The 24,831-nt window shown below is 34.1% G+C and overlaps 2 protein-coding genes across 5 annotated transcripts; both read right to left on the bottom strand.

The window, feature by feature from the left end:
- Positions 1–1,321: 1,321 nt before the first annotated feature.
- On the bottom strand, positions 1,322–3,683 carry avp (arginine vasopressin). Its single transcript, XM_051116787.1, has 3 exons — positions 3,528–3,683; positions 1,644–1,848; positions 1,322–1,553 (listed from the first exon to the last, which is right to left on the bottom strand). The coding sequence occupies exons 1-3, from the start codon at positions 3,651–3,653 to the stop codon at positions 1,414–1,416; spliced, it is 471 nt and encodes a 156-aa protein (XP_050972744.1). The 5' UTR covers positions 3,654–3,683; the 3' UTR covers positions 1,322–1,413.
- A 6,144-nt stretch (positions 3,684–9,827) lies between these two features.
- Positions 9,828–20,388, bottom strand: ubox5 (U-box domain containing 5). Of its 4 annotated transcripts, none has more exons than XM_051116781.1 (5): positions 20,319–20,388; positions 19,829–19,913; positions 16,412–17,531; positions 10,597–10,719; positions 9,828–10,104 (listed from the first exon to the last, which is right to left on the bottom strand). In XM_051116781.1, exons 2-5 carry the CDS (start codon positions 19,880–19,882, stop codon positions 9,902–9,904), a joined length of 1,500 nt encoding a protein of 499 aa, XP_050972738.1. In that variant the 5' UTR covers positions 19,883–19,913; positions 20,319–20,388; the 3' UTR covers positions 9,828–9,901. The 4 variants fall into 4 exon arrangements, 3 of the variants coding, with proteins under 3 accessions (XP_050972738.1, XP_050972739.1, XP_050972740.1); XM_051116782.1 differs by lacking the exon at positions 20,319–20,388 and adding an exon at positions 20,209–20,314; XM_051116783.1 differs by lacking the exon at positions 20,319–20,388 and having other exon boundaries at positions 16,412–17,236; positions 17,306–17,531; positions 19,829–20,308.
- Positions 20,389–24,831: the final 4,443 nt, after the last annotated feature.

Genomic DNA, 24,831 nt, shown 5'->3' with positions numbered 1-24,831 from the left:
AGCGTGAGAAATACAAGGTGTGGCGTGAGAGCGTGTGAACTGGTTGAAATGCGTGTGTCTCACGGTGAATGCGTGAGACTTGAGAGCCCTGCTGATAGCATATTGTTAGCATGATTTAACACATTGCTAGCATGTTTTAGCAAATTGACACCATGATTATCATGTTGCTATCTGAAATTAGTACATTGATAGGATGTCTTAAGTTAGTTGCTAGCTTTGATAGATTGGAATATTAGAGGAGTTTGAATGAGTTTAAAGCAAATCAGAAAATTAGAATGATTTCTGAAGGATCGTGTGACTGGAGTAATGATGCTACAAATTCAGCTTTGAAATCACAGGAATAAATTACATTTTAAAATATATTCAGATAGAAAACAGTTATTTTAAATAGTAAAAATATTTCAAAACTGTACTGTTTGCTGTACTTTGGATCAAATAAATGCAGGCTTGGTGAACAGAAGAGACTTTGTATAGAGACGTTGTATATATAGTTATATATAGTATATACTTATATAAGTTATATATAGTTATATAGTTATATAAGTTGTAAATAAAGAAAGATTAATAAAAATATTAAAACAATTTGTGGAATTTATTACCAGTTTGTCTACACCAATTTTGTATTATATAATTTACTTGTAAACTTATATATATATATATGGCATTATAATTAATTATATATAATAATAATTGATTATATAAAAAACTGTTTTATAAATATAAAGTGATGTCAGAAAGATATTAAAATTATAATTTTTTTTTTAAAACATGAAAAACATTTTCCCCCTGTAATAATAATATTTATAATCAGCATTATTATTATTATTATTATTATTATCACTGTTATTGTTATTAGCAACGGACCAAAGAGTATCCTGTCAAAATAAACAGGCGGCACGTGTTTGGCTTTAATACTTTCATGTGCTTCTGTCACTTAATTTCCTTTTCTGCTGTGAGCAGCTCGCTCTTCTGCGTTTTTGATTTTTTTGGTGAATCATCTGAATGCCTTTGGTTGCCAGATTTTACAATGATTAAAGTGTCAAGGTAAATACCATGCCAGATTCATGATTCATCTTTAATAAAAGGATTTCAAACCTGACGGGCAGGATCTGTCAAACTCTGAAATACAGTTTGGGGATCTACAGGAGCTCCCAGAAAAGCCACAACTGTAATCTCATTTCAGTTAGAAATTACATGTTAGAAGAATAATTGCCCTTAGAAATCTCTGTGTAATCATCACACAAAGGCGGGAACGAGTCACGCAGCTTCTGGGATAATAAACTCAAACAAAGCACTTGGAATAACAAATGAGCCAAACAGATTCACTTTCACGTCCGTTTACTACATACAGTATTTACACAGTGCTGATCTGAGCAACATGTGTGAATTAACGAGATACAGACATGGCACCGATCAGAAGGGTCTTTGTCTCCGAGTGGCCAGATTGAGCAAACGCAGCAGCATTTCTCCAGAAACGCCCTTCAGACCCACGCCGTCTTCGGTCTGATGCGATTCCACGTCTTCAGAACAATCTGGATCCAGAACACAGCTCTCTGAAAAACAGAAAGCAATGTTGAGATTTAATTAAAGGATCCTAGGAGACAGTTTGTGTGTAATGTGACATCATGAGATGTTTTGCTCACCCGAGTCACAGCAGACGCCTGGGACGGCGCATCGGCCCCCTTGGGACCCGCAGGACGTCCCGCCTGTCTCACAGGGGCCCGGGAGCAGATTCTCCTGCATGCAGCTCAGGGTCTCTGGAGATCCGAGTAGACAACCCAGACCGGCCCCGCAGCAGATACCTGGGCCGAAACAACGGCCCTGATTCCCTGGACCACACACCGGACACTACACACACACACACACACACACATGTTTGTTTTTGTGAATTGTGGGGACTTTCCATAGACTTCTATAGATTTTATACTGACCAAATGATATTGTCTATCCCCTAACTCAACCCTAACCCTAAACCTAGCCCTCACAGAAAACATGTTTGCATCGTTACACTTTCAGATAAACATCACTTACTATTTTTAATCATTTTTTAACATTGTGGGGACCGCAGGCCGGTTAAGACATTTAATCAAATTAATAATTAAAATTAAAATCAATTTCTACATCTAAACTGATAAAAAAAACTATATAAAATAATATAAATGCCACACTTGATATTACTAGTTAGTTATTTTATTTTTTAGTATTTTTTTATTTTTACCTTGGATGTTGGACTTCAGCAATTTTGTACAGCACTTTGGTCAACCAAGGTTGCTTTAAATGTGCTTTATAAATAAATTAAACTTGAACTTATTTTTAGTAATTTATTATTTGAATTTTATTTATGTTAGTTTGCTCAAATAGTTGCTAAATTAAACTGAAAAGCCAACAAAAACAAAACAAAAATTCAAAACAAAATTCACTTTTTTTGTTTGAAATTAGTGTTATTTTTAGTATAATTTAGATACTAACAGTTTTTTTGCCTCATTTTTATTTTAATTTTAGTTATTTTATATGTCTGAAATGTGAAATTTAATTTTTATTTACTCATTTAAATTGTATTTTTTGTAGTACATAAATGAAAATGAAAATTAAGTAAGCGTACATTTTTATTTTTCACTTAATGTTTATTTTATTTCGAGTAATGAAAATATTTTTCATGGTTTAAGTTTTTTTTAATATTTTGAATTAGTTTTAGTTAGACGTTTAATAAACTCAATATTTAAAATTAAAAGATTTTAACATGTAAACTGACAATAATATAAATGCCATATTGAGTTGATATTACTTGTTAGTTATTTTATTTTTTATTATTTTTTTATTTTTAACTTGGATATTGGACTTCAGCAATTTTGTACAGCACTCTGGTCAACCAAGGTTGCTTTAAATGTGCTTTATAAATAAATTAAACTTGAACATATTTTTAGTATTTTGTTGTTTGCTAAAATAGTCACTAAATTAAACTAAAAAACCAACAAAATTAAAACTTTGTTTACATTTTTATTAGTTTATATATATATATATTTTATATATATATCTTTCTTTCATTTTTATTTTTTCATATTTCTAATATTTATATTTCTGTTTTAGTTGTTCTAATTCTAATGCACTAAATAGATATTAGAAATATTCCCGGTGCAACTAGCTGATATACAATAAGTTTTATTCTATTTCAGTTTACATTTATTTTATTTCAAGGAACAAAATTTTTTTTATGGTTTCAGTTTTAGATTAAAATCCACATGAACACAGCAAAACATGAAACTACAACAGACAGTGTAACACTGAATCAACATGGAATATTATTAAATATTTTGTTGCTAATAGCGCATGCTATAGTTTTAATGCAGTGACGAATATTATGAATGTTTCAGCTCATTTAAATGAAATATTTCACTGCACACAGTCTAAATGTTGAGCAGATGAAACAAAGAAATTCTGAATTTCTTCCAAACTACTTAAAAAGATACAGTTAAAATCCACAGTACTGATGATAATGATGATGATGATGATGCTGGTGGAGTCTGTACCTGTCTGAGGGGCTCTAGCTGGGATCTCTTGCCTCCTCGCGGGCAGTTCTGGATGTAGCATGCGGACGAGAGCGCTGAGAGCGCCAGCAGACAGAGGACACACGCGGGCAGCAGAGAGTCAGACATCTCGACACACACTGATGCTCTGATGCTCTCAGGGGCTTATATACAGCCGCAACATCAGGACCAGCTGAGCTCCTCCTCATTCAACAGATCACCTCCACCGCTGATCCAGGGTCACTTCAGTGACATTCAGACGCTCTTATAGTTCTATTAATACTTTCAGTTTGTTTCTGTTTTTGAATTTAGTTAAAGGCTGTTGATTTTGTTGTGTTTTGTCTTTTTAATTCTTTTTTGTTTTTAATATGTTTATATAGTTTTTATTCATCTTTATTTCAGTTTTAGCTATTTTAGCACATCAAATGAAAATTAAAATGAAAAGTAGCATGGGTATATTTGTAGCAACAGCCAACAATACATTGTATGGGTCAAAATTATCGTTAAAGTTTTTGAAAAAGCTTGAAAAATACTTTGTCATTATGTAGTTCTAGGAATATGTGACCCTGGAGCACAAAACCAGTCTTAAGTAGCACGGGTATATCTGTAGCAATAGCTAACAATACATTGTATGGGTCAAAATTCTTGATTTTTCTTTTATGCCAAAAATCATTAGGATATTAAGTAAAGATCATGTTCTAGAAAGATTTTTTGTGTCCTACTGTAAATATATCAAAACCTAATTTTTGATTAGTAATATGCTTTGCTAAGAACTTCATTTGGACAACTTTAATGGTGATTTTCTCAATATTTAGATTTTTTTTGCACCTTCAGATTCCAGATTTTTATCTTATTTATTTATTTATTTATTGACCCTTATGACTGGTTTTGTGGTCTAGGTGTTTGAGTGTTTATGTATATTCACAGTCATTTTGTTGTCTGTTTTTGTCATTCTTATTAGTAATTGTTAATATGTCTGTGTAGTTTTCATTTATTTTAGTGCACTGAGGTAAAATAAATGAAAATGAGAAATATTTTTAACATTTGATTTCATTTCAGGTACTGAAAACCTGGTTTAATGGTTTATTTAAAAAATATTTAATATTTTCCATTTTCATTTTGATTTTAGTTTTTTGTTTTTGTTGTGTTGACATTTTTAATAGTTTTTACTTTACTTTCTTATATGTCTGTATAGTTTTAGTTATTTTAGCACATCAAGTTAAACTAAATCAAAATGAGAAATTACAACTAGCTAACATAAATAAGTATAGTAAGGGTTTTGTTTCTAATTTTATTTCACTCAGCATTTATTTCAAAACATTGTTAATGGTTTAAGTCTTTTTATGCTTTAAATTATTTTTTTTGTATTTCCCATTTTAATTTGTGTTAAAGATACAGTAATTTTGTGTGTTTTTGTCATTTTTATTAGTACATAAATAAATCTAGTTTTCATTTCTTTTAGTACATTGAGGTAAAATAAATGAAAATGAGAAATATTTTCCATTTTCATTTTAATTTTAGTTTTTTTTTTTTGTTGTTGTGTTGACATTTTTAATAGTTTTTACTTTACTTTTTATATGTCTGTATAGTTTTAATTATTTAGCACATCAAGTTAAACTAAATAAGAAAAAAAAACTAGCTAAAATAAAATAAGTATAGTAAGTATAGTATAGTAATTGTTAATATGTCTGTGTAGTTTTCATTTACTTTGGTACATTGAGGTAAAATAAATGAAAATGAGAAATATATTTACATTTTATTTCATTTAAGGTACTGAAAACATGTTTTAATGGTTTATTTAAACATATATATTTTATGTTTTCCATTTTCATTTTAATTTGAGTTAAAGATACAGTAATTTGGTTGTCTGATTTTGTCAAATTTATTAGTAATTGTTGATATGTCTGTGCAGTTTTCATTTATTTTAATGCATCATAAAATAAATGAAAATAAGTATTTTTTACATTTTATTTCAGGTACTGAAAACATGTTTTAATGGTTGAAATAAAAAAAATATTTTATATTTTTCCATTTTCATTTGAGTTAAAAATACAGTCATTTTTATTAGTAATTGTTAATATGTGTAGTTTTCATTACTTTAGTACATCACTGTAAAATAAATGAAATTAAGAAATATTTTTTTATTTTATTTCAGGTACTGAAGATATGTTTTAATGGTTTAATTTTTCAAATTGTTCTTCAACTTCTTTGACTTTTTGACTTCGGCTTCTTTGCTTTTTTTTTTTTTTCGAGTTCTGCTTTTTCGACTTCTTCGGATTTTGTATTTTGCATTTTCATTTCATTGTCTGTATATTTGTAATTAAATGTAGCACATCATGTTTAACCAAATGAGAATGAGAAATTTAAAATAGCTTCTGTAAGTTTTTAGGTTTTTATGTCATGTTTTATTTCAGTTAGTGTTTTTTATTTCAAGCAACATTTTTTGTGGTTCTAGTTTTCTTTTGATTTTGATAATAGTATAATAACCCTGTTCAGAACATCATGTTTCATGTAATCTTGTAAGAACATGTTTCAGCATACATACATCAACCTTCTGTTGCATGAGTTATTAAATCATAAAATAAAAAATCTTAAATGTGACCCTGGCTCACAAAACCAGTCATGAGTAGCACGGGTATATTTGTAGCGGTAGCCAACAATACATTGTATAGGTCAAAATGACTGATTTTTCTTTTATGCCAAAAATCATTAGGATATTAAGTAAAGATCATGTTCCATGAAGATATTTTATACATTTCCTACTATAAATATATCAAAACTTGCTAAGAACTTAATTTGGTCAACTAAAGGAGATTTTTTTTTTTTTTTTGCACCCTCAGATTCCAGATTTTAAAATAATTGTATCTCAAACAAATATTGTCATATCCTAACAAGTTACACGTTAATGGAAAGCCTATTTATTCAGCTTTCAGGTTTAAATCCAAAAATTTCCAAAAATGGACCCTTATGACTGGTTTTGTAGTCCAGGGTTACAAATGTGTATTATTACTTCAAAACTACAATATAATTACTCTCATTCTTTCAGTCTTAAATAGTTACACATCCGTGTTCTGAACAGAAGACAGTCCTTTTCTTACATAATTACAAAAAAACACAATGACATATGGATAAAGTTCAAAGGTCAAAGGTCAAAGGTCAAGGTCTAAACAGTTATTTATCAGAGGGTTACTATTACTGCATCACTGCTATGAAGATATCATATTTAAATTAGGGCTGTCAAACGATTAATAGCAATTAATCACATACAAAATAAAAGTTTGAGTATGCCTAAATATGTGTGTGTACTGTGTTTAATTATTATGTATATATTTAAGAGAAATATGTTAATTATGTAGAAAATACTTTTATTTATATATATGATATTACATAAAATTATAATAAATACATATACTTGTAAATATTTCTTAAATGTATACATGAATGTGTTTGTGTTTATGTATACATCATAATTACACACAGTACACACACATATATTAGGCAAACTCAAACGTTTATTTTGCATGCTATTAATCATTTGACAGCCCTGATTTAAATATATGTGTTGTTTTGATTTTAAAAGAAAATATTAAATAAATACACGTATTGAATGTAATAAATTGTAAAAATGTATATAGTTTATTTTATATAAATAAATCTAAATATAAAAATACATTTATTTTATAGAAATGAAAAACTTTAATATTAATTTATTATAAATTATAACCTTAATATTAATTCTAAATTGAAATAAAACAAGCAAATACTACACAGATAAACAAAACTAATCTAACCGGTAAGCGAGTGTCTCGGCACTGAAGGGGTTAATGCGTTCGAGAGTTAAAGTGAGTGACAGGAGCGAATAGAAGGTCAAAGCTGTGAAATGACAGATATGAGATTCATCCGAACGCGGGACTAAACAGCGGAAATGCCTGCTCAGTATTCAGAGCTCACAAACACTAATCTAATCCAGCATTTCCATATTGTTTGTGCACATGCAGACCAACAAAAGAACAATTTCATCAAATAACACCTGGAGAACTCAGACGTGCTTTGAGGAACATCACTCGCCTGTAAATCTGAGAATATGAGCCATAATAAACTCATCAGCGTCCCGACCTAACGAGGCCTAATCAGCGAGTGCCCAGTTCACTCACCCTATTTGGCAGCGGCACATCGATAATCGTCGTAATGAAATGCTGCACGTACAGTAAATGGAAATGTTGTTGATCACTTCAATCAGAACGACTTTCAACGTTCGTCATTCCCCGAGAACATCGTGCGTTACTATATTTGCATCAAAATATTTCATGACTCCTTAGAATACATTAGATTGTAGAAGACAGTGGGCTGGCATTAAAGTTTATTATTTAGTCCATTATGGTCTGGTATCCATGACGACAGCATCCTCATCTGACCAAGAGTCTCTGAACTAGTGATTTATGTTGAGCTTCTGTACGTTAATGACTTAACACGTCTAAACGGGTCTGATGAGGCTGCGCTAGGTCGGTGTGTCTGTCCTTCAGGAGTGTGTGTGGAAAACTTCAGTTTAGCGTTACAATAGACGGCAGAGGTCAGAGCTGTTCAAACACATACAAAGACAGTTCAGCCTTGTGCCGCTTCATCAACCTCCTGCCATTCAGTCCCAGTGAACAAAACGAGCTCAAGGATCCTTCATTCACTCCTCCAGACAACAGCATAATCCACTGGACAAAAACAACAGCGTATACTTTCTACAGCTTCATATGGAAAATTATTTTAGAGATACAATTTTATTAAAAAAAAAAAAATTATACTTTTATTCATCAAGGACACATTAAATTGATCAAATGTGAAAAGTCAGTTCTGCTCACCAAGGCCACATTTATTTAATCAAAAATACATTAAAAATTGTGAAATATTATTAAAATTTAGAATAACTGTTTTCCATGTGAATATATGGTCAAATGTAATTTATTTCTGTGATCAAAGCTGAATTTTCAGCATCATTACTCCAGTCTTCAGTGTCACATGATCCTTCAGAAATCATTCTAATATGCTGATTTGCTGCTCAACAAACATTTCTGATTATTAGCAATGTTGAAAACAGTGTGGAAACTGTGATAAACTAGCTTTCAAAAGTTTTTTAAAAAGTTTGTATTCATCAAGGACCCATTAAATTGATCAAAAGTACCAGTAAAGACATAAGATTTCCATTTCAAATACATGCTGTTCTTTTAAACTTTCTATTCATCTGTGAATCCTGAAAAATAAAATGCATCAGTTTACACAAAAATATTGGAGAGCACAATTGTTTTCACCACTGATAATAATCAGAAATGTTTTTTGAGCAGCAAATCAGCATATTAGAATGATTTCTGAAGGATCATGTGACACTGAAGACTGGAGTAATGATGCTGAAAATTCAGCTTTGATCACAGAAATAAATTACATTTTAGCATATATTCACATGGAAGACAGTTATTCTAAATTTTAATAATATATTAATATTATTAATATTAAAATACAGATTTGATCACAAAAATAAATTACATTTTAACAGATATTCACATAGAAAACAAGCGAGTTTAAATAGTAATATTTCACATTTTTACAGTATTTTTGATCAAATAAATGCAGCCTTGATGAGCTGAAAAGTCTTCTTTTGAAACCATTAAAAAAATCTTTTGAACAGTAGTGTATATAAACTACATTTACACTGTAAACGTAATGTTTTTGAAGTTGTAAAACATGTCTTTCAACTTCAAATTTTATGTGCAATTCATTGTGTCAATTGCCAATTCTTTGCACTTATTTGTGAGATTTATAAGCAATTTCTGAGTGAAAATTGTTTTTTTCCGTGTAACATTTAATATTAATGTATATATATGACCCTAGACCACAAAATCAGTCGTAAGGGTCAACGTTTTGAAATTGAGATTTCTACATCATCTGAAAGCTGAATAAATAAGCTTTTCATTGATGTGTGGTTTGTTATAGACAATATTTGGCTGAGATTTCTGATTTGAAATCTAAGAGTGCAAAAAAAAAAAAAAAGTCAAAATATTGAGAAAATCACCTTTAAATCTGTCCAAATAAAATTCTTAGCAATGCATATTACTAATCAAAAATTAAGTTTTAATATATTTACAAAATACAAAATATCTTCATGGAACATGATCTTTACTTAATATCCTAATGATTTTTGGCATAAAAGAAAAATCGAGAATTTTGACCCATACAATGTATTGTTGGCCATTGCTACAAATATACCCACGCTACTTAAGACTGGTTTTGTGGTCCAGGGTCACATATTCCTAGAACTACATAATGACAAAGTCCTTTTCAAGCTTTTTCAAAAACTTTAATGAAAATTATACACAAAATCTGCAAACAAGTGTTCAGTGATGCACCCGCGTGACGTCTCTGCTGGAGGCAGTTGTGCCGCACACGGGACATTTAATTTTCAGTTTCTGAGAATCCGTCGGGTGTTTCAGTCTCAAACACTCTCCACACATGAGATGAGTGCAGGGCAGAGAGTACGACACCACGCTTGAGGAGTAAACCGTCAGTGAACAAGAGCAAAATGCACATGTGTGCCCACCTGGAAAACACAGCACAGTTTGAATGCATGATGCTAGGACTTTTTGTTCAATAACTCACAAAACAAGATTTCATATCTTTGCATCTCCAATGAATGCATCTTGATTTAAGAATGTTGACATGTTTGTACTGGAAAACAAGATAAATACACTGAGGACTGCGTGCAACATTTAGCGCATGACTTCATGATTTAAGACCTTTCAATGTCTTTGTGAAGAGGTGAATTATGACCTGCAGAAACCCTGTAGAATGACTAAACCAGTGTTTCTCAACTCTGGCCTTCAAAATCCATTTTCAGCTCCAGCTTTAATCAAACACACCTGAACAAGCTAATTAAAGACTACTAGAAAGTTACAGGTGAGTTACAGGTGAGTTGCATGTGAGTGTGATCAAGACGTCAGAGTTCAGAACCACGAAGCTAAACATTCAAATGCAACTCCCAGTAACAAACAAAAGTGCGTTATTTGCATATACGCTGACTTCAGTCTCGTACCAGCAGAGGCGTCCACACAGGAAGTGGTTTTGCTCGATGAGGTGAACACCGGTAACCCGTGAAGAGCAGCATTCAGCGCCTGATCCAAACTGTCTGCTAACCGTCTCTCATGTGAGTCCGACTCTGAAACACAGCAAATCCGAACCTGAGCAAGAAATACATCAGAAACCATGTCTGGGAAATCCAAAACCATTTTTGAAGAAATTATAATGTTGAGAATTATAAATGTTTCTTGAGCAGCAAATCAGCATATTAGAATGATTTCTGATGTTCATGTGACACTGAAGACTGGAGTAATGATGCTGAAAATTCAGCTTCGATCACAGCAATCAATTACATTTTAACATATATTCACATAGAAAACAGCTATTTTAAAATTAAATAACATTTCATATTTTTAATGTATTTTTTGATTAAATAAATGCAACCTTGGTGAGCAGAAAAAATAAAAACCTTAGTTCAAAAAACATTTAGAAAACATATAACCATAGCTATTTTTCAGGAGGGGACTAAAGGAATTATAAAAAAAGAGAATGAAATAACTAGAATTTATTGTAAAATAATCAATAGGAACTAATAGCAAATACTTTCATTTTTTAAAAAAACACACAAATTCACACGTAATCATATGCCTCATATGGCAAAAATGCTCTCCCAGCTAACACACAACATTGCCTATAGTTATGCAATTTATTGCCATTTTTTGGTAATTTTGGTAATTTCATGACCAACTGACAACATAATTATTGGATAATTACAATTTGCATGTTCATAATTTCATTACTATCACACAGTTTTGACAGTACAATGCTCTAATTGCTTACTATTTATATAATACTTTGGTAATTTCATGAGGTATTGGTAAAGTAACTGCAACATCATGGGCTGTAATCCCTGCTGAAAAAAAAAAAACAATAAAAACCATCACAGAAATCTAATGTTTTCCACTATTACAAACCATTAAAACAATTAAAAAATAGTTTCATGTTGTGTATTTTGGGACATATTCCATTAGGATATAGTGGTTTTAACAGGCCACCAACAGAAAGAAATTACCAGTAGAGACCCACAGGGGCCATTATTGTTTCCATTAAAACCAATACAATTCCCATTATAACCAGTAAAACCAATTCTGTGATGGTTTCTATTCTTTTTTACTCCTAGCATTTATTAAATTACGATCAGATTACACGTTTTTAGTATGTTCTGATGGCATATGCGATTGAACATCAGTCACAATATTTTTCTTAAATTTAAAAAATCCGAAAATAAGGATATACAGCGCGTACCTCCACATTCGCGCGTGCACAGCACAGCACAACGTCCGACAGGACAATAAAGTTCGTTTTTCTGAGCTGCCAGACTTGATACTTTACAAAGACTTTGCTATTTAAAGCCAATAATTAGCCGTCAGTCACAAAATTCACATTACCCTTGAGATAAAACGCGTTTCTTTTCACTAAATCAGAAAATATGGACGAAATGTTCTTTGTATATAATGTGATATACAGCGCGCGCCTCCGTATTTGAGCGCGCAGTTGAAGCGCGCGCGCACAGTAACGTCTGACAGGACAGGAAAATGCGTTTTTCTGAGGTGAGAGACTTAGCACTTTACAATATTTTTTTTTTTTTAAATAATAATGTGTAAAGTATATGTAAAAGTTAATTTTTCCTTTTAAATACGCTAAAACTTTTGTATTATACTTGTGGAGACTGAGAGTTGCCGTGTGTTTCTTGTCTCCTCACATTTGGTTGAATTACATCACGTCGTAAATGATACTACTCTATATAATTCATTTCATTGCCCCAAAACAATCAAGTTCGCATCTTTGGATATTATTATCAGTCGTTTAACATTTCTAGTTGCCAAATATTAAATGTTTACATTTTACCTCACACTCTTATCCGTTAAAACTGAAGCGCCGGAGTTCGCGCTCGGATTCTTTGACCGGTAAATCCCGCTTTCTTTGGTTTGTCATTTGGACATCCCTAGTGAAAAATAAATATACTAAAATGTATTTAAAATACATTTATTTCATGCTAGGTATACGACAAATACAGTTACATATTATGTACTTAATAAAAATACCCTGCAATTGTACTTTTAGTATACTAAACTAGTATATTTAAAGTCTGCTAAATTGGAACAACTAATTTTATACTTAATGCACTTTAATTGTCCCGCAGTAGTGCTGAAGTCAAACTAAAGATATACTTAAGTATATTTAATTGTGTTAAAGTATTGTAAGTATAGGCTACTTTAGGTACACTTTAAATATTTTGCATTTAAAGACAGATATTATTTAAAGATCATACAATCCTCATCAATAGTGACATTAAAACATATTTTAGGCTTAATATTAAGAAATGTGCATTGTGCACAAGTAGTACTCCAAATAAAATTAACTTTTTTATAATCTTTATATCAATAAGTCTCAAGCAATATGTCAGTAAATATGTTCATAGTATGTTCTTAGTATAAAATATTTTTTTCTTTTTACTAGGGATTGACAAGCAACCTACCTGGTAAAACTTAAAAAAAAAAAAAAAAAAAAAAAGAAGCAGAGCAGTACACAATGGCATCTTTAATAATGGCAAATATTATGGTCAATGACGGTAATGCGGCTGTCAAAACAATGAGGTTTAGTGTGCCATTCAAACACGTTTTTTAAAGGCCTACTGTATGTTTAAACATTTAAAACTGACTTTTAGGATAATTGGTTCTTTCCAAACAAGTTCACATAGTTCACTTAACATTTTTAGTGTCCAATGATATTATATATATATATGAAGAGTTCAGATGCAAAACCAGCTAAATCCATCTGACGTTTTTCTTTAAAATGAGCATTTCTTTCTGGCTACTTTGTATAGGTTTCTATGTAAGTACTGGTACTTCTGATTGGGCTGAGGATGGAATTTACATTTTTAGTTGTTTACTGAAACATATTCCAGTTATAGTTATATAAACGACATGGACATAATGTGTAGACTCTCAGATTTCAGATTTCAGATTTGAGGGTATCCACAGCTAGTTGTGGATACCCTCTTGTGCCACCCTGTGCCACCCTCTTTATAAAGGGACCAAAAGTAATTGGACCATTGACTCAAAGGCTATTCCATGGGCAGGTGTGGGCAATTCCTTTGTAATATCATTATCAATGAAGCAGATAAAAGGCCTGGAGTTGGTTTGAGATGTGGTGCTTGCATGTGGAAGATTTTGCTGTGAACAAACAACATGCGGTCAAAGGAGCTCTCCATGCAGGTGAAAGAAGCCATCCTTAAGATGCGAAAACAGAAAAAAACAATCTAAGAAATTGCTACAATATTAGGAGTGGCAAAATCTACAGTGTGGTATATCCTGAGAAAAAAAGAAAGCACTGGTGAACTCAGCAACGCAAAAAGACCTGGACGTCAACGGAAGACAACAGTGGTGGATGATCGCAGAATCAATTCCACGGTGAAGAGAAACCCCTTCACAACAGCCAACCTAGTGAACAACACTCTCCAGGAGGTAGGCGTATCAATATCCAAGTCTACCATAAAGAGAAGACTGCATGAGAGTAAATACAGAGGGTACACTGCAAGGTGTAAGCCACTCATAAGCCCCAAGAATAGAAAGGCTAGATTGGACTTCGCTAAAAAACATCTAAAAAAGCCAGCACAGTTCTGGAAAAACATTCTTTGGACAGATGAAACCAAGATTAACCTCTACCAGAATGATGGCAAGAAAAAAGTATGGAGAAGGCGTGGAACAGGTCATGATCCAAAGTATACCACATCATCTGTAAAACACTGTGGAGGCAGTGTGATGGCTTGGGCATGCATGGCTGCCAGTGGCACTGGGTCACTAGTGTTCATTGATGATGTGACACAGGACAGAAGCAGCCGAATGAATTCTGAGGTGTTCAGAGACATACTGTCTGCTCAGATCCAGCTAAATGCAGTTAAATTGATTGGGAGAAGGTTCATAATACAGATGGACAATGACCCAAAACATACAGCCAAAGCAACCTAGGACTTTATTAAAGCAAAGAAGTGGCGTATTCTTGAATGGCCAAGTCAGCCACCTGATCTTAACCCAACTGAGCATGCATTTCACTTGTTAAAGACTAAACTTCGGACAGAAAGGCCCACAAACAAACAGCAACTGAAAGCCGCTGCAGTAAAGGCCTGGCAGAGCATTAAAAAGGAGAAAACCCAGCATCTGGTGATGTCCATGAGTTCAAGACTTCAGGCTGTCATTGCCAGCAAAGGGTTTTCAACTAAGTATTAGAAATGAACATTTTATTTTCAGTTATTTAATTTGTCCAATTATTTTTGAGCCCATGAAATGAAGGGATTGTGTTTAAAAAAATGCTTTAGTTCTTCATATTTTTATGCAAACTTTTTGCACTTCAACTGCATCTGCGTTGTTTTATTTTAAATTTATTGTGGTAATGTACAGAACCAAAATTAGAAAAAAATTGTCTCTGTCCAAATATTTATGGCCCTAACTGTATATATATATAAAACAATAACTTGTACTGTAATATATTTTAGTACTAAATGAAAATTTGTTATACAATGTTGTCTTGGTGAATAACTGCCTGCATGAGGCATTTTGCATTTAGTTGAAATACAAATTCAAATTAACAAAACAAAGTACTGTTATTTAGTACAATTATTAAGACAAAAGTTGAGAGAACTTAAAAACTTAATTAATCTGGAAAAAGTTCTACACAAAGTGACTGAGGTGCAATCACCACAAGGGGCAAGAAATTAAAGTGAAAGATAAAAGAGTTGAAGACGTACTATGATTATAATATCATTAGCTAAAACTAAAACCATTAAGTTTTGTGTTACTTGAAATAATTGAAATAAAAAAACTAAAACCATAAAACAAAGAATTATTGTACTTGAAATAACTAATAAAATATGGGAAAAAACTAAAACTATAAATTCATTAAAAATAATTATTTTTTTAAAGCAAAAATGTATTTTGTTTCAGCATCAAGGCACAATTATAATAAGAAATCGAATAACTAAAAATAAAACTTAAATTTAGATAAATATTTTATAAAAACAAAAAAACAAACAAACAAAAAAAAAACGAAAACTTTAAGTAAAATTAATCTGAATGCACCATTAGTTTTCTCAACTATTTAAATTTTACAGTAAACCTATAAAAAAACTTATTTTTTACTGTTAAAGAAAAAAATAAAGACAAATTTAACTTTAAATTCAGATTTTGGAAATTTAGCTCACAGGTCAGAGTTTTTTTTTCCTCAGAAATGTAGGAAAAAGGTCTGAATTGTGAGATTTAAACTAAGAATTAAAAAAAGGGTCAGAATTGGTAAAACAAACAAAAAAAGTCCAAAAAACTAAAACTGTAAAAAATAATTAAATTTAATCAATAAAAAAAGACTCAAATTTATTTTGTTTCAGCTAGTTGCCAAGACACAATTTCAAAATTTTAATAAGAACTAAAATAACTAGAACTAAAACTAAACTTAAAAATGTAGATCAATATTTCATAAAAACTTAAAAAAAAAAAAAGATGAAAATTTTAACTAAAATTAATCTGAATGCACCATTAGTTTTCTCAACCATTTAAATTTTACAGTAAACCTATAAAAACATATTTTTGCCATTGAAGACAACAACTTTTTAACTCACAATTCTGACTTTTTTTTTTTTTCACAATTAGAAATTTATCTCACAGTTCAGACTTTTTTTTTTTCTCAGAAATGCAGGAAAAAGGTTGAATTGTGAGATTTAAACTAAGAATTAAAAAAAGGTCAGAACTGGTCAGAATTTTTACATTTTTAATACAAACCTGAGGGAGTTTCATGCACTTTCCTCAAAGGAGGGCGATCGGGATCAGCACTGGTGGAGGGAAAACTCAATTCATGCTTTCTTTTAGCAGAACGGCTCTGTGTCGGTCGCATTTTGCAGGCATCTGGTTCTGTTATAATGTCTGAAACCGATGCAAAGGACTGTGCTCCTGAAGGGTCTGTATGATCACGGTTTCTACTGGAGTCTGTGATGCTTTTGGCCTCCACTGTGAGTCTGGAAGGTTGTGGTTTAGTTAACAGGTTATTTCTGCTCCTGACTCCTGTGCATCCCGTCTGCAGAGCTAGACGGTCAATGCGGCTTTTAAGCAAAGGGTTTGGAATTGGCTTTGAGTCCTGGGTAAATGGGACGCCAGTAAATGGGTCGTTGGGTAAACGACCCCATGTGGCTTCTCTCTTCTGGTACTCCTCTAGCGTGCTGTTATCAATTATCATTCCACTAGGCAAGATCATTGGGAAAACCATGAGCTCTTGTGTTAAGGGATCGAGGAACTCCTCCGGAATTGGGGTTTCGCTTAGAAGAGGATCTGGTTTGGGAGGTACGATGATGGTTGGACAGTCGTTTCTTTTCAGGCTGTTTAGGTGCACGTCCTGAATCCTTTCCAGTTCGGCTGCAGGACAGCAGCGAGAAGGCAAAGCCCAAACAGCGAGCGACTTGATCCCGAGCGCCGACGCGGCGCCGCTGTAGGGAATGCTGACTCTGAGCTGAGAGACAGATCCGAGCGAACCGCGCTTCCAAAGCTCCTGCATTTTCACTCCAGACGCCGTCTGCGGTGGAGGATCGGCAAACGGCGCTCGAGGTTTGAAACCTGGATGGACGAAACACACCTGAAGCTCCTCTTGCAAATCACAACGAGAGACAAGTTCAAATTGCTCACAGTCTCGCTCTGAACAGCTGAGGATCTCCAGCCGTCGGGAGGTTCGTCCCTGATCCATTCCCCACGGCCAAAGCTCGACATCCAGCCGACACAACTCCATCTTGACCTGGAAGCTCAACGTGACGTGGACAGGAGGTCGGAGGAAGTATTCCAGCTTGAACCCCTTCCGGCGTGCAATCGGGTCAGAGGAAAGAAGGTTGGAGACATCGTAGCCGTCGGCACACAGCTGTCAGTGTGACAAAAAAAGATGTTGAAGGACCAATGACAATATCAAAACACGTATCAGATGCGTGTTCTTGGTAGAGAACATTGCAAGGTCGGCTTAGACGCACACAAGACACAATGCAGTCAGAGCTGAGACATCTATTACTCACCATCAGCGTATTTAAAGGAATTTCAGAGAAGGGTTTTAAAGGAAAACTGAGAATACTGTCATGTTTTCAGAAACATGTTGTTCAAAAACCTTTACGACTTTCTTTTTTTCTTAGAACATTTTGTGCTCATTTTTGTGATCATTTTCACGCAAAAAGGCAAATTTAAATTTATTTCTAAAGGATTTGTTTCAGGAGCCACTAGTCTTATTAAAGAATAAATAACATTTTTACTGTAATAAAATACGTCAGCCTGGAGCACAAAACCAAAAATCATTAGGATATTTTAGGATATCAATGAAGATATTTTGTATACTTTTTTTTCACAGTTGGAAATTTATCTCACCGTTCAGACTTTTTTTTTTTTCAGAAATGCAGGAAAAAGGTCTGAATTGTGAGATTAAAACTAAGAATAAAAAAAAAAAAAAGGTCAGAACTGGTCAGAATTTTTACATTTTAATACAAACCTGAGGGAGTTTCGCGCTTTCCTCAAAAGAGAGCGATCAGCACAGGTATATTTGTAGCAATAGCCAACAATACATTGTATGGTGTCAAAATTGTAGATTTTTCTTTTATGCCAAAAATCATTAGGATATTAACTGAAGATTATGTTAAATGAAGATATTTTGTACATTTACTACCGTAAATATATCAAAACTTAATTTTTGATTAGTAATATGCATTGCTAAGAATTTCATTTGGTCAATATTTTTATTTATTTTTTTTTTTTGCACCCTCAGATTGCAGATTTTCAAATAGTTGTATCTCAGCCAGATATTGTCCTATCTTAACAAGAAATGAGAAAACAGTTAATTGCCAAACCAACATCTTATTTCCATTTAGTTTAACTAGATGTACTATAATATCTAAAACTAAATAAGCTAGAAAAATAAAAAAAAAAGCTGTTTGCACATATTTGTAAAAAACAAAACAAAAAACAGAATTACTAAAACCTTAACTAAATTAATTAAAAAAATATATACAAATAAAATCTAGTTCAAAATGTTACAAAATCTAAAAAAGTATATCAGTGCTGGTAGCAACCTGTGTTTTATTAATTTATACTATAAATACTTTTATATTTCTATATTGTATATTACTTTTTTTTTTTTAAGAATTTTAAAGATTTTTTTTAATAATTCTTCAAAGAATTCTCCCATCAAGCCTGCATTTATTTGATCCGAAGTACAACAAAAACAGTAAAATGTTGAAATATTATTACTATTATATTATTACTATTTAAATTAACTGCTTTCTATTTGAATACATTTTAAATACAAGTTATTAATTTGATCAAACCTGAATTTTTAGCATCATTACCTCAGTCACAGGATCTTTCAAACATTTATTTATTATTATGTTAAAAACAATTGAGTAGAATTTTTCAGGTTTCTTTAATAAATAGAAAGTTCAGAAGAACAGCATTTATCTAAAATAGAAATCATTTGTAACATTATAAATGTCCTTAACATCACTTTTGATTTAATTTCAATTTAATCCATCCTTGCTAAATAAAAGTATTAATTTTTATAATTTCCTTTTCTTTCTTTTTTTTTTTTAATTATATAACTCCAAGCTTTCGAAAGGCATAATGTACTTAACTGTTTTAAATGTTATTGTTAATAATAATAATAATAATAATAATGATAATAAATATTTCTTGAGCGGCAAATCAGCATGTTAGAATGGTTTCTTTTTTGTGACTGTTTATTTTTAGTAAAGACCAGCCAGCATACCTGGCTTACAAAACTATATACAGACCAGGGTTTGCCTTAAAAAAATAAAATAAAATAAAATAAAATAAAATAAAAAAATTACAGCATATTAGAATGATTTCTGAAGGATCATGTGACACTGAAAACTGCATTTTCAGTAATGATACTACTGTGTTCAGTGTAAGAAAGCAAGCAATACAGAGTTGGAATTATGACCGGATTTAGCATTCCTTTTCTCAAAAATTGCAATGTTGCTAAAAACAAACTATTCTTTGTGGAAGAATCACAGCTATATTGATATTCAGAACCACTCTTGTTGACGTGATTGTTTAAATATCTTATTTCAGTCTGTATTTTAACAGTGTGGTGTGAGTATAATTTTAACATAAGGTCAAACTGTGCATGAACTGCATAATAGGTTGTTATTTGTGTTGTACCTTGTTGCATTGAATGGAGGTCTGAAAGTGTGGCAAGCACAGGTTGAGCACCATGGCCACTGCATCTACAGCACTGAAAGAGAATCTATAAATACCAGTGAGTCAGAGACATTTCAGCACTAGAGAAAAATCACACATCATAATAGAACTCGGTGGAGCATTCAAAGATCCTGAAACTAAACCTGTTAGGTAAAGTATACATTTAATATATCACAGTACATATTGATATACTGCATAATTTATGATGCAGCGTTGCAAAAAATACGATAGCATATCCAGGATGTGTAAAATATACAGTATTACCATTGTACACGTTTAAAAAGCTCTTAAGTAATTTACATTGACTTTATAATGTTGTGTTTGTTACTGATCAAACTGACATCAAACATGCCGATCGATCATACAGACACAAAGCGTTTCTTAGCTTGAGAAATGCATAAGTAAAGCATATAACATTTCGACATTACACACTGATCAAAACAAAACTCACCCAAAGGAGAAGAAACAGCGGCGCGTCACCGCTACTTCCGGGATCAAATGCGCGTGCAGCTCACCGCTGCCACCTGCTGGTGGGAAACCAATATTATTGAAATAGCTGTTTTCCATGTGAATCGGTTAAAATGTAATTGATTTTTTTTAAACATTACAGATATCCAAAACATCAAGACAAGTACAATTACAGACAAAATAAATAATAATAATAATAATAATAATAATAATAAAAAAACAAGAATACACAGATTTGTTGCCCAGGGTAACAAACAAAGAAAAAAAAACAGGGTAATAAAATTACATTTTAGGATGACACAAAGGATGAATACACAGATACAGTTTTCACAGCTTTCAAATTAGCAGAACTTTGGAAAGTTTCTATATACTTATCCAAGTCCACTTTGAACAAAGAAAAAAGAGGTTTAGAGCCAGTAAACTTTTGTTTATTAATGTGAAATTTAGCTAACAGAAAACATAAATTATGTAATATTTTCCTGTATTCTCCTTAGAATATTCAAATAATCCAAGCAAAGCATCTTTAAAACAAAATGAGAAGTCACTTACAAAATAAGATTGAATAAACACCAAAAAATCAGACCAAAATTTCTCTGTGTGGGTACATTGCCAAAACAAATGAATGAAGTCTTCTTCAGAAGAATGAAAGTCATTTGAAGGTGTTTGGTTTTATTTCTATATTTCTATATATATATATATATATATATATATATGTATAGGGGGGGCAATCTAATCATTTGATGTAGTTCGGGACGTTCGGAGGGGGTTCGCGAATCATTTGATGTAGTTCGGGGGATGGGGGGGGTTCGCGAATCATTTGATGTAGTTCGGGACGTCGGAGGGGGTTCGCGAATCATTTGATGTAGTTCGGGAATATACGTTTTTAGTTCGGGAATCATTTGAGGAGGGGGGTAGTTCGCGAATCATTTGATGTAGTTCGGGAGTTCGGAGGGTTCGCGAATCATTTGATGTTGTCGGAGGGGGTTCGCGAATCATTTGATGTAGTTCGGGACGTCGGAGGGGGTTCGCGAATCATTTGATGTAGTTCGGGATGTCGGAGGGGGTTCGCGAATCATTTGATGTAGTTCGGGAGTTCGGAGGGGGTTCGCGAATCATTTGATGTAGTTCGGGACGTCGGAGGGGGTTCGCGAATCATTTGATGTAGTTCGGGAGTTCGGAGGGGGTTCGCGAATCATTTGATGTAGTTCGGGAGTTCGGAGGGGGTTCGCGAATCATTTGATGTAGTTCGGGAGTTCGGAGGGGGTTCGCGAATCATTTGATGTTCGGGAGTTCGTTCGGGAATCATTTGATGTAGTTCGGGAGGGGGTTCGCGAATCATTTGATGTAGTTCGGGACGTCGGAGGGGGTTCGCGAATCATTTGATGTAGTTCGGGAGTTCGGAGGGGGTTCGCGAATCATTTGATGTAGTTCGGGACGTCGGAGGGGGTTCGCGAATCATTTGATGTAGTTCGGGAGTTCGGAAGGGGTTCGCGAATCATTTGATGTAGTTCGGGAATCATTTGATGTAGTTCGGAGGGGGTTTCGCGAATCATTTGATGTAGTTCGGTTCGGGAGGGGGAATCATTTGATGTAGTTCGGGAGTTCGGAGGGGGTTCGCAATCATTTGATGTAGTTTTCGATGTAGTTCGGGAGGGGAGGGGGTCGCGAATCATTTGATGTAGTTCGGGAGTTCGGAGGGGGTTCGCGAATCATTTGATGTAGTTCGGGAGTTCGGAGGGGGTTCGCGAATCATTTGATGTAGTTCGGGAATCATTTGATTCGGAGGGGGGGGTTCGCGAATCATTTGATGTAGTTCGGGAGTTCGAGGGGGTTTCGGATGTAGTTCGGGAGTTCGGAGGGGGTTCGCGAATCATTTGATGTAGTTCGGGACGTCGGAGGGGGTTCGCGAATCATTTGATGTAGTTCGGGAGTTCGGAGGGGGTTCGCGAATCATTTGATGTAGTTCGGGGCTTTGGAGGGGGTTCGCGAATCATTTGATGTAGTTCGGGACGTCGGAGGGGGTTCGCGAATCATTTGATGTAGTTCGGGACGTTGGAGGGGGTTCGCGAATCATTTGATGTAGTTCGGGGATCGGAGGGGGTTCGGAATCATTTGATGTAGTTCGGGAGTTCGAGGGGTTCGCGAATCATTTGATGTAGTTCGGAGTTCGGAGGGGGTTCGTCATTTGATGTAGTTCGGGGAGGGGGTTCGCGAATCATTTGATGTAGTTCGGGACGTCGGAGGGGGTTCGCGAATCATTTGATGTATTTCGGGTTTGGAGGGGTTCGCAAATCATTTGATGTAGTTCGAGGGGGGTTCGCGAATCATTTGATGTAGTTCGGGGTTCGGAGGGGGTTCGCGAATCATTTGATGTAGTTCGGGACGTCGGAGGGGGTTCGCGAATCATTTGATGTAGTTCGGGAGTTCGGAGGGGGTTCGCGAATCATTTGATGTAGTTCGGGACGTCGGAGGGGGTTCGCGAATCATTTGATGTAGTTCGGGACGTCGGGGGGTTCGCGAATCATTTGATGTAGTTCGGGACGTTGGAGGGGGTTCGCGAATCATTTGATGTAGTTCGGGACGTCGGAGGGGGTTCGCGAATCATTTGATGTAGTTCGGGACGTCGGAGGGCGTTCGCGAATCATTTGATGTAGTTCATTTGATGTAGTTCGGAGGGGGGTTCGCGAATCATTTGATGTAGGGGGTTCGGAGGGGGTTCGCGAATCATTTGATGTAGTTCGGGACGTCGGAGGGGTTCGCGAATCATTTGATGTAGTTCGGGACGTTTGGAATCATTTGAATCATTTGATGTAGTTCGGGACGTCGGAAGGGGTTCGCGAATCATTTGATGTAGTTCGGGGGGGTCGCGAATCATTTGGAGGGGGTTCGCGAATCATTTGATGTAGTTCGGGAGGTCGGAGGGGTTCGTCATTTGATGTAGTTTCGGGGAGGGGTTCGCGAATCATTTGATGTAGTTCGGGACGTTGGAGGGGTTCGCGAATCATTTGATGTAGTTCGGGATTTTTGAGGGGGTTCGCGAATCATTTGATGTATTTCAAGGCTTTGGAGGGGGTTCGCGAATCATTTGATGTAGTTCGGGAGGGAGGGGGTTCGCGAATCATTTGATCCAGTTCGGGACGTCGGAGGGGGTTCGCGAATCATTTGATGTAGTTCGGGACGTCGGAGGGGGTTCGCGAATCATTTGATGTAGTTCGGGACATTGGAGGGGGTTCGCGAATCATTTGATGCAGTTCGGGGCTTCGGAGGGGGTTCGCGAATCATTTGATCCAGTTCGGGAGTTCGAGGGGGGTCGCGAATCATTTGATCCAGTTCGGGAGTTCGGAAGGGGTTCGCGAATCATTTGATGTAGGTCGGGATGTCGGAGGGGGTTCGCGAATCATTTGATGTATTTCGGGGCTTCGGAGTGGGTTCGCGAATCATTTGATGTAGTTCGAGGCTTTGGAGGGCGTTCGCGAATCATTTGAAATACATTACGAAAATTAACCATGGTTTTATTATAGTAAAGGTGTAGTAACCATTTTTTAATTAATTAATTAATTTTATTTATTTATTTAGTATAAAAAATGTCCATATACTTGTTTAGATCAATATTGAATAAGTTTAGTGTGGTTAGAGCTAGTAAATTTTTTATGTATGTGAAATTTAGCTAGCAGGAAACAAATTAACAATAAGTTGTATTTATATTATCCTGTATTCTCTTTTGGGTACTCAAACAGTCTAAAGAAAACATCTTTAAAACAGAAAGAAAAGTCACTTACTAAATGAGATCGGATGAACATTTAAGAAATGTAAACAAAATTTCTCTGTCTGGTTTATTGCCAAAAGAAGTGAATGAATTTTCCTAAGAAGCGACAAAAACAACAACTCACTTTAGTGTCTGACCTAAATTTACATCCAGCTTATTGTGAAATTCGGATGAACTGTTGTTTAACCTCTATCATTTTCAAGGGTGTAGAGTTTAGTAGATGCTATGACATGTCCCTACCAGTATCCAGACACTAAACTGTTCCTAACAATAATTTTGAATAATGAAATACCAATGCCAAAATTAAACCTACGCCCTTAATACACAAAATGTTTTCTTTTCAGACATTTCAAAAAAGGACTATGCTGATTGATTCGTGTCTTTATCATTTAATGTGTTTTTGACCGGATATGCTTTTACGCAAGTCATTACAGTAACATAAATACAAACAATAGAAGTATAAAAACATAGCATTTGATCTCTAAATCAATTAATTACATCATCAAATCAAATAATTACATCAGAACTACATCGAAAGGAATATGGTTTTGGAAACTGTTGATGCATTTGAACCATTTCATCAGTGAAAAGTATTACATGTCATGATACAGGAAAAACAAAGCTAAAATATCGGCTTTATTCACAATAATCAGAACGATGAAATAACAATAATTTTCATCTTTTCAAAATATTCACACGCAATATGTTGGTATACTGGAAATAACGATTT

Source organism: Labeo rohita, chromosome 8 (assembly GCF_022985175.1).
Source record: "Labeo rohita strain BAU-BD-2019 chromosome 8, IGBB_LRoh.1.0, whole genome shotgun sequence".
NCBI lineage: Eukaryota > Metazoa > Chordata > Actinopteri > Cypriniformes > Cyprinidae > Labeo > Labeo rohita.
Note: the sequence above shows the minus strand (reverse complement) of the source record. Positions and strands in the feature narration are given on the sequence as shown.

What these genes read in the sequence shown, in the direction of transcription:
- avp (XM_051116787.1), bottom strand. Translation starts at nt 3,653, where the DNA reads ATGTCTGACTCTCTGCTGCCCGCGTGTGTCCTCTGTCTGCTGGCGCTC. An exon ending in AGCTAGAGCCCCTCAGACAG is followed by an intron (nt 1,849 to 3,527) that starts GTACAGACTCCA and finishes GTGTGTGTGTAG; the next exon opens with TGTCCGGTGTGTGGTCCAGG. An exon ending in AGGCGTCTGCTGTGACTCGG is followed by an intron (nt 1,554 to 1,643) that starts GTGAGCAAAACA and finishes TCTGTTTTTCAG; the next exon opens with AGAGCTGTGTTCTGGATCCA.
- ubox5 (XM_051116781.1), bottom strand. Translation starts at nt 19,882, where the DNA reads ATGGTGCTCAACCTGTGCTTGCCACACTTTCAGACCTCCATTCAATGC. An exon ending in CCTCCATTCAATGCAACAAG is followed by an intron (nt 17,532 to 19,828) that starts GTACAACACAAA and finishes TCACACTGACAG; the next exon opens with CTGTGTGCCGACGGCTACGA. An exon ending in AGTGCATGAAACTCCCTCAG is followed by an intron (nt 10,720 to 16,411) that starts GTTTGTATTAAA and finishes GCTGTGTTTCAG; the next exon opens with AGTCGGACTCACATGAGAGA.